General features: G+C 43.1%; 1 protein-coding gene across 2 annotated transcripts; it reads right to left on the bottom strand.

Moving 5' to 3' along the window:
• Window positions 1-274: 274 nt before the first annotated feature.
• Window positions 275-1,932, bottom strand: LOC104787486 (uncharacterized). 2 transcript variants are annotated; one of them, XR_767939.3, is made up of 3 exons: window positions 1,678-1,818; window positions 792-911; window positions 275-707 (listed from the first exon to the last, which is right to left on the bottom strand). XR_767939.3 is itself a non-coding variant. In XM_019246016.2 (2 exons), exons 1-2 carry the CDS (start codon window positions 1,806-1,808, stop codon window positions 587-589), a joined length of 252 nt encoding a protein of 83 aa, XP_019101561.1. In that variant the 5' UTR covers window positions 1,809-1,932; the 3' UTR covers window positions 275-586. The 2 variants fall into 2 exon arrangements, 1 of the variants encoding a protein (XP_019101561.1); XM_019246016.2 differs by lacking the exon at window positions 792-911 and having other exon boundaries at window positions 1,678-1,932.
• Window positions 1,933-16,434: the final 14,502 nt, after the last annotated feature.

Genomic DNA, 16,434 nt, shown 5'->3' with positions numbered 1-16,434 from the left:
TAATGAATAATTTTGTCATCAATGTTTATATAATAAGATACATAAAGTAAGAGACAAATAGAGGTTCAAAACTACCTCTATTATCAAACTATTTTTGATATTAGCAAGTAGAATATTTTTGTCTTATGATTTTGCTATTTTCCTTAGAAGACAAGATATTTATATTTTAAAATATGCCTTATTTAGATTTTAATTTTTCAGTGTTAACTAAAGAAAATGTATTCAATGAAAAAACCTCAGTGATCAGATCAATCTAGTTAAAAAAAAAACCATCAGGCGAACTCAAAATTTCATTCTCTTTTACAAGTATTCACTGAAAACAAGATTACTAGTGTACTAACTACCAAATAGACTGTAATCGTCCAAATCCCTCGCGAAAATTCTCACGTCAAAAGATTCAGACACCCCTATTCACAAAACCCACCTAAGATGCAATAAAACAATTTACGCTGTAGCCATGTGCAAAACTCAAGAAGTGGCTCAAAACAGTACCCAGCAGCAAGATCACAAGAACGCTACGAAATGTGAGATTTTTTACAAAATGTTTCAAGGAAAAAAGGGTCGTGAGAGCTCATTTATATATGTATTAGTCATCATATGAAATGTGAGGACTGGTGACACAACCTGGTGCATTAGGATCCTCTGCTCCGCAACAGTCGTAGAACTTGGCTGCATATGGTGGATCATCTGGTTTCAATTCATAATACCTTCATTTATTGACAAAAAACAAGTTTTAGTTTGTCTAAAACTCTTGGTAAAAATACAAAAGTAATCAAACAGATGCATCATACTCTAGTCGGATTCTCCACGTAGGAGCCATGGTTGTGAGTGAATATAATCAGTTAGTTCACCTTAGCGAGAATATGAATGCCAAAACAAAGAAGCATGAACATCAGGCATAAACTCATTTGCTGCACATAACAATAAGAGCTCATCAAACGATAGTTAGCTTTTGCTATGTGGGGGTACTAAAACGCGTGGAACAGAGAACATCAAAAACCGAGGATGTAAGTAAAATAACAAAAGACCAAGAAACAGAGAATCAGATAATATCCTCTAAGATTTATTATCTTCACCCGCTCTTTACTAGTTCCGTTAACCTTAGGATAAACAATATCTTGATTTCCCAAAACAAAATGTAAGCCACTAGGCACCTCCAGTCCTAGGAAGTATTCAAGGTTTAAGAGAGATTGCAATCATTATACAGCTTCATGATTATGCCAAAAGCTCGGACTATCTCATCTAAACTTGGAACTAATAATACTAGAGCAGATCAGGAATTGGTAAACAAACTTGATTTAAAGAGTATTATTAAATGGGTAAGGCAAATACAACAACAGTAGCTAAGTATCTGCAAAGAAGGCGGCGCAAGAGCTAGTTTCCAGAAAAAGAAAAAAAAATAATGAACTTTTTGACCCTAATGATGCAACAAAAAAAGCCATTAAGCTGACTGAGAGATAATGATCAGCTCTCACTTCACCATTATTGGCTTGGCTACAACGAATTTACCAGAATCCACTAAATTAGCTAACAGATCCAAAACCATGGATACACAAATTACTACATGCTAATTTCTCATCTGTGGCAGTACAAAACTTGATTGTTTTCAAAAACCCATTTCATAAGGTAGGGGATCAAGCTGTTGTTTAGGATTGTAAACAGATTTTAGGAAATAACCTTTTCTGGTCATCGTGGCGACGACAAACGAAGAAGGAAGGATGAAAACGGCAAGAGGAAGCGTCGTTTGAAGAATCCGAGTAGCTTTGTTTGCACCTCTGGCACAGCTTCTCTATCTCCTTCGTCTCCATTCTCGATGAGCACTGTAATCAATTTTCGAATTTCTATGGCAACTCAAATGGATCCCATTCCGGTTAACCGGATGTTACGTTTTGGTCTTTTTTTTTTTTTTTTCCCACCGATAATCCACGTTTTAGTTAGTATTGATCCCTCAGTGTCTTTTTTTTTGTTTTTTAAGTAAATGGGCCTACTGGGTTTAGTATTTTTTTTACTTGGTTTCAATAGGGAAATCATTGAAAAAAGGGTGAATTAATCAAATGTTATTCATTTTAGGTAATATTACCAGAATCTACAAAAACTTTTTTATTACTAGAATATTTTGGGTATTTTCAAAATACCCAGCGTGTCCCTGTTTTATGTTATCAAAAAAACGTTATTATAAAAATGTCATTGCCACGTCAGACGCCACGTCAGAAATCGCTGACGTATAACCATAACTCAGCCGTAAGGCGTTACAGAGTATGTTGCGGCTGAGTTATAGGTATGTTGTGGCTGAGTTATCGGAAAAACATTTGAGTAAGAGCGGACAGCTGACTTATGAAAATCTGGCTGAGTTATGCTCATAAGTCAGCCAAGCGTTACGGCTGACTTATTAAAATCTGGCTGAGTTATGCTCTAACTCACCCGTCCTTATGGCTGAGTTTTCACCCGATGGTTGAGTTTTCAAAATTTTGGCTGAGTTATCAATACGACACGGCTGAGTTGTCAAAATTTTGGCTGAGTTATCACTACGACACGGCTGAGTTACCATTTTCCGACTGGCTGAGTTATGAAAAACGGCTGACTTATGAGATGTTGTTAGGGCTTAGTTATGGTAAAAAAACAATAACTTAGCCGTGATAGGCTGAATTATTGACAACTCAGCCATTTGACGGCTCACTTATTTGCAAAAGATTAATTACTAGAATGCTATTCAGTTACGGCTGACTTATCAAACGATACGGCTGAGTTTCATATTTTCAGTTGATGAAGCGGCTGAGTTTGGCAGCAATTTTTTTTGCTTTTTAATTACTGTAATGTTTTCATGTTGTGGCTGAGTTTTAATTAGGCCGAGTTATGGTATTGTTTGATGGCTGACTTGCCACGTCGGACGTAGCATTCATGTCAGCATTCCATGTCATCATCTTTTTCTCTGGAAATACGAAACGTCGTTCGACTCTTGTTCTTCAACTGGTTATTAAGTGAACTATTTACCTTCTTATTCACCTTGTTCTTCTACTTCTTCTTCACTTTCTTCTTCACCTTGTTCTTTTACTTCTTCTCCACCTTGTTCTTCATTATCTTTCATGGATTCAGTTCCGGTACTAGTTGTGTCAGGTAATTGGATAAAGACACAGAGATATGTATTTAACTCCGACGATAAAGGGTGTATAGTTGTGCAGATAGATGGAGGCACAACACACGAGAAGCTTGTGAAGCTTGTTATTGAAGACTACGGATTGGACTCGTTTAGACATGAGCTAAAGCTGAGCTACATGTTCTCGAACAGGGCAATGGAACATATGGCGCATGATACTCCACCAGTTTTTGTCTCCAATGATCGATAGTTGCAATGTTTTTTGGGGCTATGGAAAACCGATCAGCTACGTCTCTGTGTAGAGTTTTCGGCGAAAGAGTCTACAGAAACTACTGGAGCTAGAGGAAGTATGATTCAGCAAAGCAAAGACTCGAAAGCAGAATCTACATACGAAGTGTGCGGTGGGGGATTTGAAGGCACTTGTTTTGATTATGGTAAGATCGTTGACAAAGAAAACGAAAAAGAAGTTGTCGAAGTAGCATCTAACGAAAAAGAAGACGATGAATTTTCAACCCGATTTAATGTTTTCGACGACTCCGATTGATGTGATCGTGGGAACGGAGCCTAGCCAAGACCGCCGAGACGCGCGAAGCGGCCCCGAGACGCCGAACCAGTACACACCGGCCACAGACAAAACGCCTAATACAAACGCGGCCAAAGTTTCAAAGGAACTCACCCAAGTCACAGCGAGCCAAAGGAGCCCCGGCCACAACGCCCAAGATGACTTAGAACCGCCAACCCTGACCAAAGCTCGGAGCTAACACCCATTAGAGGAAGCCAAGGCACAAGTCAACGAAGCGGCCAAAACATCATCAACCCCGGAACAGCTCCTCGTACGATTAGTTGCTCCTTGAACAACGTCCCAAGAAGAACTCGAAGACTCGGTCCGATCGGTCTTCACTCTTACCCAAGAGTGAAGACACCAAAGTCGCCAAAGCAAGGAAGTGTACTCTTTTCCCTACTCCGGGTTTTTCCCAATGGGTTTACCGGAGAGGTTTTAACGAGGCATGGAGCTTGGTGCACAACGCCTAAAGGCTAAGTTGCTTCACGCGCAAGGCCAAGGCGGTTATCTCTCTTCCCTCTTATCTTTTTGGTTTAAATTTGAACATTGGGGAATATTCCTCTCGTGATGCTTTTACTTATGAACGTTGAGAGAGTTTGTGGCTAGCGTGTTAGTCAAAAGGTGGCGACGTGTTCTCATTGCAAATGGAACACGTCAAAGGTTGATGTGCGGATCAAGATGAATCCGCGTGTCTTTAAGCCCCTACCTAAACCTAACTATTTAAACTCCTCTTAGCCCTTGTTCCTCCTTTAGACTTGAATGAAAATAAAAACTTTTCTCAAGAGAGATTCTTGACTTGTCCCCATCCTCTCATTAGCTCAATACGAGATTGTCTAAGTGAGAGAAGAACCAGCCCTCTTGTGTCGTCACTCGATCCACTCACGTTTCCCCTTGCTTCGTTTCCTTCATTTCCCCTTCGCAACCTCGAGTTCTCTTCCACAAGTTCTCGAGTTCTCCATCGAACCGTTTCAAAACGTCTCCATCGTCGCTTCCATTGCAACCGACCGTTCGTTCGATTCTGCATCTGTTCCACCTGATGGACCAGTTCGTGGCCCCTCGACCGTATTCCCAAATGGCTCGTTTGAATCGCTTCAAACTCCGTTTCCCTCATTTGATTCTCGCATAGATCCGAAGCCAAAAGCCTTTGTCGAGGAAAGTTCCATCGTTCAAGAGTTGACCGAGAGCTCAAGCCACGTCCGTGCCGCGACTGTACCGCGACCGCGTCTCCGGGTCACATCAGCTTGGTATCAGAGCTTCAAAGCTCTTACGAGGTTGTTTCTTTCGAGAACTTTTCCATTTCTTTTAAAGTTTGAATCTTGGTTGTTTAATAGTAAAGCTTGCATCTTTTTGTTCCTTAGGATCCGTTTGTTCTTTTGGTTTAATTTAGTGCATGTTTAGGATTGTTAGTCGTTTGCTTAGGTTGATAGTCTTCGTTATTGTTCATCCTGTTCATAGTTTAGTTTGTCTGTGTTCTTGCTTGTGTGCTTTTAGATTGATAAAGTTAGGAGAGTATCCTTGTTTACGCGTTTTCAATTTGGTCATACAGCAGTCTTTGTCGTTTTGCACTTTTACTTTTGCTTTATTTGATTAGTCTTAGGTTGAGTGTGTCATAGCTGTCAGCAAGTTCCTTTTGTGGATAAGATTTATCTTGTGTGTGGTCCTAGGACGAGTGATACTCACGCGTTTGGATTGTGTTTTTTGTTTGCGAGGTTTAAATTCAAACCAACCACGTCACCAACGACTGGTCCGTACGAACGATGGCCGAACAGCAACATCCAGCAAATTCGCTTCCTCCACCTGAAATAGGAGTCACTCTCGCAGTCTTACGCAACGGCATAGAGCAATTGGCCGAGCGCATGAACCGACTAGAGTTGTTGAACCCTCCTAGGGAAGATCCTCAACCCGCGAGGCGACAACGATACGAAACAGAGAGCGACCAGTCCGAGGAGGGTTACGAACCAAGGCCTAGCCAAAGCCACCGACGAGACGATCATTATGACGATGGCCCGAGGCATTACGAACCAGCCCACAAGATGACCGCACCTACGTTCGCGGGGAAATCCGACCCTGGAGCTTACCTCGACTGGGAGAGCAGCATGGAGCACTTGTATTCGTGCCATGCCTATCCGGATTTGCGTAAGGTCCAAATGCCGTGGCTCAGTTCATCGAACACGCTCTCACTTGGTGGGATCGCCTCGAGGCCGAGCAGCATTGCAACCGAGAACGGCCTATCACCAATTGGGAAGTTCTCAAGGTCGAGATGCGTCGACGTTTCGTGCCATCGTCCTATCACCGAGAACAACAAAAGAAGTTTCAGCGACTCACACAGGGCAACCGATCGGTTGAAGAATATTATGAGGAGTTCGAGCACCTGCACAATCGATTGCAAGTCGACGATTCTGAGGAGTCTCTCATGGCTCAATTCCTGGACGGGTTGCAAGAACGTATCACACACAAGGTCGAACGCCAACCTATCAATTGTTCAAGGAGCTGTTGCACCTCGCCATGTAGATAGAGAACTAAATCAAGAAGAAGAGCGCCTCCGCGCCTCGTGTTCGCATTCAAGGAGCTTCGACCTGGACTCCTAATGCCTCTCCTTCAAACCGACTACCGGAGAAGCCGAAGGCGATCAGTGCTGACTCACGGTTCAAAACCAGAGAGCCGTCCACCAATGAACGACAAGATCCGCAGCGTGACATCAATGATGTCCGGAGCCGCGATATAGTCTGCTTCAAGTGTCAAGGGAGAGGACACTACACGCGAGAATGTATAAATGCCTGCACAATGATCCTTACCGAAGCCGGTGAGATCGAATCTGAAGATGAGGCGACCGAGGAGAAAGCTAAAGGCGAAGCCGAACTGGAAGTAGCCGTAGCTGAGCCAGAGGTTGGGGAACTCTTGATGATCAGACGCGTCCTCAACACCAATACGGAGGCCGACGAGAACACCAACCAGCGCGCTAACATCTTCTACACTAGGTGCACTGTAAGTGGAAAAGTGTATGGCTTGATTATAGACGGAGGATCTTGCACCAATGTTGCAAGTTCTAGCCTTGTCAAGAAATTGTCTCTAGAGACAACAAACCACCCTCATCCTTATCGCTTGAAATGGTGGAATGATAAGGCTTTGATCCATGTTAGGGAACAGGTCACAGTCCCATTTAGTGTTGGACCCTACAAGGACCAAGTCCTATGTGATGTGATTCCTATGCAGGCTGGCCACCTCTTATTGGGGCGTCCTTGGCAGTCTGATAAAAGAACCACTCACTGTGGCCACACCAACCAATATTCCTTTGTCCATAACAATATGCGCATTTGTTTGAAACCCTTGAGTCCTACACAAGTCTATGAAATGCAATCAACGCTATCTAAGGATTCGGGCTGTAAAACGAACCTCTTAATTCGACCCTATATTGCTAGAACGTCCCTTAAGGACTCAAACCAAGTCTTACTAACTGGTTTTCAAGATGTTGTGGTTGAAAGGTTTATAGGCGCTATGGGAGCACTATCGGAGTTGATCCGCAAAATTGATAGTCGATTCCTGGACAATTCGAGAATCGTGGAGGGCCGGATAACGGAGATGACGTACAACACACCCTGCGACAAGAATCATGGCGATACGCGACTGGCGAGTTTGTTCTCCAAGTCAAGCAACTGGGTTAAGACACGCTTAAGGCCTGAGTGGTTCCAACCGAGGAAAGGAGGCCTAGTCATTCGGCGCGAAGACGATCCACTTCAAGTCGTCAAGGAGTTCAGCGATCATGCTTATCAATCTGAACCCCTAGGTGAAGTCGGCAACATTTTGAGGACAAAATCTTTTCAAGGGGGAAGGAATGATGTGATCGTGGGAACGGAGCCTAGCCAAGACCACCGAGACGCGCGAAGCAGCCCTGAGACGCCGAACAAGGACACACCAGCCACGGACAAAATGCCTAATACAAACGCGGCCAAAGTTTCAAAGGAACTCAGCGGAGTCACAGCGAGCCCAAAGAGCACCGGCCACAACGCCAAAGACGACTTAGAACCGCCAACCCTGAACAAAGCTTGGAGCCAACACGCGTTAGAGGAAGCCACGGCGCAAGTCTACGAAGCGGCCAAAACATCATCAACCCCGGAACAGCTCCTCGCACGATTAGTTGCTCCTCGAACAACGTCCCAAGAAGAACTGGAAGACTCGGTCCGATCGGTCTTCACTCTTACCCAAGAGTGAAGACACCAAAGTCGCAAAAGCAAGGAAGTGTACTCTTTTCCCTACTCCGGGTTTTTCCCAATGGGTTTACCGGAGAGATTTTAACGAGGCATGGAGCTTGGTGCACAACGCCTAAAGGCTAAGTTGCTTCACGCGCAAGGCCAAGGCGGTTATCTCTTTTCCCTCTTATCTTTTTGGTTTAAATTTGAACATTGGGGAATATACCTCTCGTGATGCTTTTACTTATGAGCGTTGAGAGAGTTTGTGGCTAGCGTGTTAGTCAAAAGGTGGCGACGTGTTCTCATTGAAAATGGAATACGTCAAAGGACGATGTGCGGATCAAGATGAATCCGCGTGTCCTTAAGCCCCTACCTAAACCTAACTGTTTAAACTCCTCTTAGCCCTTGTTCCTCCTTTAGACTTGAATGAAAATAAAAACTTTTCTCAAGAGAGATTCTTGACTTGTCTCTGATAGGATCTCCCTAGGAAAGAAACTCTGATGAAGGCTGATGGTAGGTGACAGGCGATGTGGATTCGGTGGTGATGATGATCGAGTGAGATTGGTGAATGAATATAAGTAATGATCGAACAAAGTAACAATGAATCAATGGTGAGAAGTGTTTGAATGATGAGATGGATTCGAACAGGTAGAAGAGTTTCTTAATTCACAACGTGTATAGAAACTCAGAAATCAAGAACGCATTCAAGATATCGGATTGAGAGAAGAAAGTTCACAAACGTGTTTACAACATACTTCTTCGCTAAAGAACAAGGAGGCGTGGCTATGGGGCTTTATAATCAACCCTAGGCTCGACACTCCAAACAACAGGAAGTTCAAAATAAAACAACAAGACGTTTTAAGGAAAACAAGAAAAACAGCAAAACATCAGGTACTGAAGTCTGGCGACTTAATACTGAAGTCTGGTGACTTAATTCTGAAGTCTGGTGACTAAAGTCTGAAGTCTGGTGACTAAAGTCTGAAGTCTAAAGTCTGAAGTCTGGTGACTAAAGTCTGAAGTCTGGTGACACAATACTGAAGTCTGGGGACTTGTACTTTATTTCCCATTGGCAATGACTTCTAGATAACTCGACGTAGTGATCCATTTGCCTCATTAAAAACCATGCCAAGAAAACCCAGTGGGACAAAACTCAGCTATGGGAAAAAGAGTACAAACTTCACACCTAAGTTATCTAGTTATCATTACCGGGTGAAGTCTTCAAGGTGGAGATGTTAAAGATCTGGATCCTCGGTAGGTTGAATGACCCGTCAGCTATGAGTGAATGAGCTTCCTTAGCCATCTCCTTAGCTCTTGAGCGAGTGATCCTTCCCACAATCTCCGGTCCCTCTGCAGCTTCTGACTCCTTGCTAGCCATGATCATATCATCCTCCCCCTCTTCAAAAGGATTTGTCCTCAAATCGGAATCTGCATAATAAGGAAGCAAGTCAGAAACATTGAATGTGGAAGATATCTTATACTTACCTTGAAGATCAATCTCGTAGGCATTGTTGTTGATCTTCTTGATGACTTCAAATGGTCCATCAGCTCGCGGTAGAAGCTTGCTTTTCCTCTCTTCTGGGAACCTATCCTTGCGTAAATGAATCCACACCAAGTCTCCTTCTTCGAAAATGAGCTCCTTTCTGCCCTTGTTCGCATGTTTCTCATACTGCTTGGTTCTTTTCTCTATGTTCTCCTTAGCTTTAGCATGTATCCTCCTCACCTGTTCAGCCTTTTCTTTGCCATCAAAGCTACACTTCACACTTAAAGGTAAAGGAATCAAGTCTAGAGGTGATTGTGGATTAAACCCATAAACAATTTCAAAAGGAGAAAATAGGGTAGCAGAATGCTTAGCGTGATTGTATGCGAACTCAACATGTGGTAGACACTCTTCCCATGATTTGAGATTGCTTCTCACTAAGGTCCTAAGCAGTGTAGATAGCGTCCTGTTCACCACTTCGGTTTGTCCATCTGTTTGCGGGTGACATGTGGTTGAGAATGAAAGCTTGGTTCCTAGTTTAGCCCATAACGTCCTCCAGAAGTGCCCTAGAAACTTGGTATCTCGGTCTGAAACAATTACTTGAGGCATTCCATGTAGGCGTACTACTTCCCTGAAAAACAAGTTAGCTACAATAACATCATCATCCGTCTGGTGACTTGCAATGAAGTGAGCCATCTTGCTAAACCTGTCAACCACAACAAAAATAGAATCTCTACCATTTCTGGTTCGAGGTAAGCCAAGAACAAAATCCATAGAAATATGAGTCCAAGGTTGAGAAGGAATCGGTAGAGGAGTGTACAAGCCGTGAGGCTGTACCTTACCCTTCGCCATTTTGCATATATGGCACCTAGAACAAACCTTCTCAACGTCTTTCTTCATTTGAGGCCAATAGAAGTGTTCTTGCAGTCCAAGTAGAGTCTTTGACACTCCGAAATGTCCAGCTAGTCCACCTCCGTGAGCTTCTCTGATCAGCAGCTCCCTCATGGATCCTCTTGGTATGCACAATCGGTCTTTAAAGAACAGATATCCATCCTGCCTATAATAGTTCTCAAAAGCAAACTTATGGCATTTGCCATAGCTCTCAGCAAAATCGATGTCAGTCTCATACATTTCTACTATTTCATCAAAACCTTCAAGCTTAGAAGACAAAGTAGAAATGAGAGTGTACCTCCTGGATAATGCATCTGCAACTACATTATCTTTACCTTTCTTGTACTTAACCGTGTAGGGAAAAGTCTCTATGAACTCCATCCATCTGGCATGTCTCTTGTTGAGCTTCTGTTGTCCCTTGAGATGCTTCAGGGACTCATGATCAGTGTGAATAACGAATTCTTTAGGCCACAGGTAATGCTGCCACGTTTGAAGAGCTCTAACCAAAGCATACAGCTCCTTGTCATATGTAGGATAGTTCAATATCGATCCTCCTAGCTTCTCACTGAAGTAAGCTATTGGCTTCCTATCCTGCATCAAAACAGCACCTATACCCACTCCGGAAGCATCACATTCAATCTCAAAAGTTTTCATAAAATCAGGAAGTAAGAGAATAGGGGCAGAGATAAGCTTCTCTTTTAAGGTGGAAAACGCCTTCTCTTGTGCTTCCTCCCATCTGAATCCTACATCCTTCTTGACAACTTCTGTAAGTGGCGCGGCAATAGTACTGAAGTCTTGCACAAATCGCCTGTAGAAGCCTGCTAGTCCATGAAAGCTCCTGACTTCTGCCACGTTTTTGGGTGTTGGCCACTCCTTGATAGCCTTGACCTTCTCATCGTCCACTCTAACTCCTTCTGCACTGACAACAAAACCTAGAAAAACAACCTCAGTAGTACAAAATGAACATTTAGAAAAATTAGCAAAGAGGGATTGAGAACGAAGAACATTTAGAACTTGGCGGATGTGTTCTAAGTGTTCTTCTAGACCTTTACTGTAGATGAGTATGTCGTCGAAATACACAACCACAAAGATGCCTATGAACGGTCTGAGAGCATGATTCATTAGTCGCATGAAGGTGCTAGGAGCATTGGTGAGACCAAACGGCATGACTAGCCATTCGTAGAGCCCTTGCTTGGTCTTGAAAGCTGTTTTCCATTCATCTCCTTCCTTCATTCTGATCTGATGATACCCACTCTTCAAATCTATCTTTGAGAATACTGTTGATCCACATAACTCATCCAACATGTCATCTAATCTCGGAATTGGGTGTCTGTACTTCACTGTAATGTTGTTAATAGCTCGGCAGTCAACACACATCCTCCATGAACCATCTTTCTTAGGTACAAGCAAAACTGGTACTGCACATGGACTAAGACTCTCTCTGATGTGTCCCTTGCTCATCAGCTCCTCTACTTGCTTCTGAAGCTCTTTAGTTTCTACTGGATTAGTTATGTAAGCTGGTCTGTTCGGTAGAGCTGAACCTGGTACCAAATCAATCTGATGCTCTATCCCACGGATTGGAGGTAAGCCTGGAGGTATTTCTTCTGGAAACACATCCTTGTACTCCTCTATAATCTCTGTCATCTCGCGTGGAAGCTCTTCTACTGACTTAGTACTGGTGAGTGTCTCCTTATACACAAACATGAATGTGGTCATCTCTGGATCAAATAGCTTGTTGAACTCGCTATGATTGATGTACAAGCTGTGAGACACTTTCTCTGTATCTTTGCGGTTCATGTGAAGCTGATCCTTGTAAATCTCGCTGGGTGTAAGTGGTAGAAGAGTGACCTTGCGTCCTTTGAACTCAAATAACTGCTTGTTGGTGTAACCATCATGAAACACTTTTCTGTCGAACTGCCATGGTCTTCCCAAAAGAATATGACTTGATTTCATTGGAATCACATCACATAGCAGCTCATCCTCATACTTCCCAATTGTTAGTTTCACCATCACTTGCTGCGAAACTGTCAAAGCTCCCTTGTTGTTCAACCACTGCAGCTGGTAAGGTCTCAGATGTGAAGTGGTCTTGAGATTAAGCTTATGTACCATCTCTTCACTAGCTGCATTAGTACAGCTCCCACCATCAACGATCAAGGTGCAGACCTTGTCTTGAACCATACACCGTGTGTGAAATAGGTTCTCACGCTGTCCTCTATCATCTGGATGAATCTGAACACTTAAAGCTCTGCGCGCTACCAACATCTCTCCCATTACTGCTGGTTCACCTTCTTCACCGAAATCTGACTCTGGTTCACTCTCTGAACTGTCTACTGGCACAATCTCTCCTCTTTCTTGAAGAAGAAACATCTTCTTGTTAGGACAGTCTCTAGAATAATGTCCCATTCCTTGGCATTTGAAACACCTGATATGACTTGTAGAAGTGCTACTCTTGGGCTTGAAATCAATCTTAACCTCCTCTTTGACTGTAGCTGTCGCAGGTTTGCTGTCCTTGGTGAAGGCGGGTTTACTGAACTCTCTTGGCTTGGAGATGTTAGGCGTAAAAGTAGACCTTACTCCCTTTCTCTTGATCTGCGATTCAATCAGCTCTGCCTTATGTACCATTTCTTGCACATCCTCATAGTCCTGCAACTCTACCTTGTCTTGAATCTCTCTGTTTAAACCCCCAAGAAACCTTGACATAACCATGTCTTCACTTTCTCTTAGATCAGCTCTGATCATAAGTGTTTCCAGCTCTTGATAGTAGTCTCTAACAGACTTGGTACCTTGAATGAGACGCCTAAGCTTGTTAAGGATCTCCCGCTGGTAGTGTGTAGGAACAAACTTCTTTCTCATCTGCGTGACTAACTGTTCCCATGTCGTGATAGCAAGCTCTCTCTGTCGATGTCTAGTAAGTCCCAACTGCTCCCACCACAACAAAGCATAGCCATTGAATTCGGATATGGCTATCTTCACCTTGTTCAACTCAAAAGTACCTTGAACCTGAAAGTTGGACTCCATCTTCCTTTCCCAGTCTAGATAAGTTTCTGGATCATTGGTTCCATGGAAAGAAGGATACTGAATTTTAGGGTGCTTCAGCTGCTGCCTCAATGGATCATAATCCCTGCCATGATCTCTGTTTCGGTTTCTCCTCATTGTCTCTTGACTATGATCTGAAACTTCTTCTTCTTCAGAATACTCTCTATCTGACTCAATGTAGATTCGATGCCCAGCTACTTGTTCAGCTCGTCGTGGGCGTATATGTTCCCTGCCGGTTCTGCGTTGCTCTCTCTCTGTACCCTGAGTGCTTCTCCTCTGATTGAAACAAGTCTCTCTTCCCCCAGTAGGTGACTTAGCTGTTCTAATCCGTGTATGCTTGGAAGAGGTTCCTAAGTGAGCCTTTCCTTTAGCTAAACGAAGGGCTTCATTAGGACTAGGCGGTTCTGTAGAACTCTGTTCTGAAGCACTAGATGCGTGAGCTATGTCCTTGAACTGTTTCTCAAACTTGTTACTGAGCTGCTCCATCTGTTGCTGAAACTGAGTAGACATTAACTTGTTTGCTTCTGCTATTTGCTTAGACATGGCTTGGTTCAAAGCTTCCATAGCTTCTGGAGAAAGCTCCATTGTACCTGCAAATTAAAGAGGAAACTCGCAGTAAACTTGTTCTTTGAATGAGAAAAACGAAAATAAACTCTAAGACTCTGAATTTTAAACAAGAAAACACGATTTGCAGACCTAATGTCGAACAATACCACAAGAAAATTTAACCATAACAAACCCTATACGAAAAGGACTCGACAGAAACTAAATCCTAGTGCAATCAAATTTCAAAACAACACTGAAACTAAATCCTAGAACTCGTTCTAGACTCTAACGAACCAACAAAAACAAACCCTAAAACTAAACAAACGAATTTTAAGCAACAAAAACGAGATTAGGGTTTTAGAATCGCTTAGCCTTGGCACAGAGTTGGCTCTGATACCACATGATAGGATCTCCCTAGGAAAGAAACTCTGATGAAGGCTGATGGTAGGTGACAGGCGATGTGGATTCGGTGGTGATGATGATCGAGTGAGATTGGTGAATGAATATAAGTAATGATCGAACAAAGTAACAATGAATCAATGGTGAGAAGTGTTTGAATGATGAGATGGATTCGAACAGGTAGAAGAGTTTCTTAATTCACAACGTGTATAGAAACTCAGAAATCAAGAACGCATTCAAGATATCGGATTGAGAGAAGAAAGTTCACAAACGTGTTTACAACATACTTCTTCGCTAAAGAACAAGGAGGCGTGGCTATGGGGCTTTATAATCAACCCTAGGCTCGACACTCCAAACAACAGGAAGTTCAAAATAAAACAACAAGACGTTTTAAGGAAAACAAGAAAAACAGCAAAACATCAGGTACTGAAGTCTGGCGACTTAATACTGAAGTCTGGTGACTTAATTCTGAAGTCTGGTGACTAAAGTCTGAAGTCTGGTGACTAAAGTCTGAAGTCTAAAGTCTGAAGTCTGGTGACTAAAGTCTGAAGTCTGGTGACACAATACTGAAGTCTGGGGACTTGTACTTTATTTCCCATTGGCAATGACTTCTAGATAACTCGACGTAGTGATCCATTTGCCTCATTAAAAACCATGCCAAGAAAACCCAGTGGGACAAAACTCAGCTATGGGAAAAAGAGTACAAACTTCACACCTAAGTTATCTAGTTATCATTACCGGGTGAAGTCTTCAAGGTGGAGATGTTAAAGACCTGGATCCTCGGTAGGTTGAATGACCCGTCAGCTATGAGTGAATGAGCTTCCTTAGCCATCTCCTTAGCTCTTGAGCGAGTGATCCTTCCCACAATCTCCGGTCCCTCTGCAGCTTCTGACTCCTTGCTAGCCATGATTATATCAGTCTCCATCCTCTCATTAGCTCAATCCGGGATTGTCTAAGTGAGAGAACCCTAGCAAGACTCGAACCGGATTTGATCTTGTTAGCGACCGTATCAAGAGAAGAACCAGCTCTCTTGTGTCGTCACTCGATCCAATCACGTTTCCCCTCGCTTCGTTTCCATCATTTCCCCTTCGCAACCTTGAGTTCCTTCCACAAGTTCTCGATTTCTCCATCGAACCATTTCAACATGTCCCCATTGTCGCTTCCATCGCAACCGACCGTTTTTCGATTCCGCATCCGTTCCACCCGATCGACCGTATTCCCAAACGGCTCGTTTGAATCGCTTCAAACTCTGTTTCCCTTGTTTGATTCTCGCATAGATCCGAAGCCAAAAGCCTTTGTGAAGGAAAGTTCCATCGTTCGAGACCGAGAGCTCCAGCCGCATCCGTGCCGCGACCGTACCGTGACCGCGTCTCTAGGTCACATCACCGATGGTGAGTCATCTGATGACGAGTAGTTTTCTGTATTGGGCGAGCCTCAAAGTAAAGTGGAAGACCCACCTACTCCGCCTCCTCAGAAGAAAGCTCATAAAGATGACAACTTTGCCGGATCGAAGATGAATCCGGAGGCTATTAGGTTAGAGGTGTCAACGCTAAAAATTGCTGTAGGACAACGATACAGTAGCAAAAAGCAGTTCAGGAATCACGTGAAACTTATTTCGGTTAGGGATGGATTTGATTTTAATGTACCAACCTCAAATCGGAGACAAGTGGTTTTTAGGTGTTCGTGTATACGATTCGGAGAGTCTTTGGAGAGTTCGTGCATCTGTACAAGGGGATGACCCGGATTTTCATGTTCGTGTCTATGATTCGGAACACACATGTTCTGTGACGGAACGTTCTACTAGATGCCGCCAATCAACAACGGATGTATTGGCAGGTCTTGACAGGGACTATTTTGGTGATCTTGGTCCGGATGTTAAACCTAAAAGTGTCGGAGTCATTTTCCATAAGCAATTTAGTCTAAAGGTAATTACTATGTTTCGACTGACTTATTGATAATAATGGCTGAGTTATAGTTATGTATAGGCTGAGTTATTTACATTTTACGGCTCATTTATTGATTATTTACGGCTGACTTATTCAAATGTATCGGCTGAGTTATATATATATTTTGGCTGATTTATTAATTTTTTGGTGTCAACAGATGGGTTATTGGAAGGCATATCGAACGCTGCTGAATGCAAGGCAGATCGATCAGGGAACTCCTGAGGAAAGTTTTAGCTAGTTGCCTTCTTACATATACAAGTTAAGAAGGGAAAATCTGGGTACAGTCACGCGTCTTC

Source organism: Camelina sativa, chromosome 5 (assembly GCF_030686135.1).
Source record: "Camelina sativa cultivar CO46 ecotype springtype chromosome 5, ASM3068613v1".
Classification (NCBI taxonomy): Eukaryota; Viridiplantae; Streptophyta; class Magnoliopsida; order Brassicales; family Brassicaceae; genus Camelina; species Camelina sativa.
This window is presented reverse-complemented; position numbering and strand designations above follow the sequence as displayed.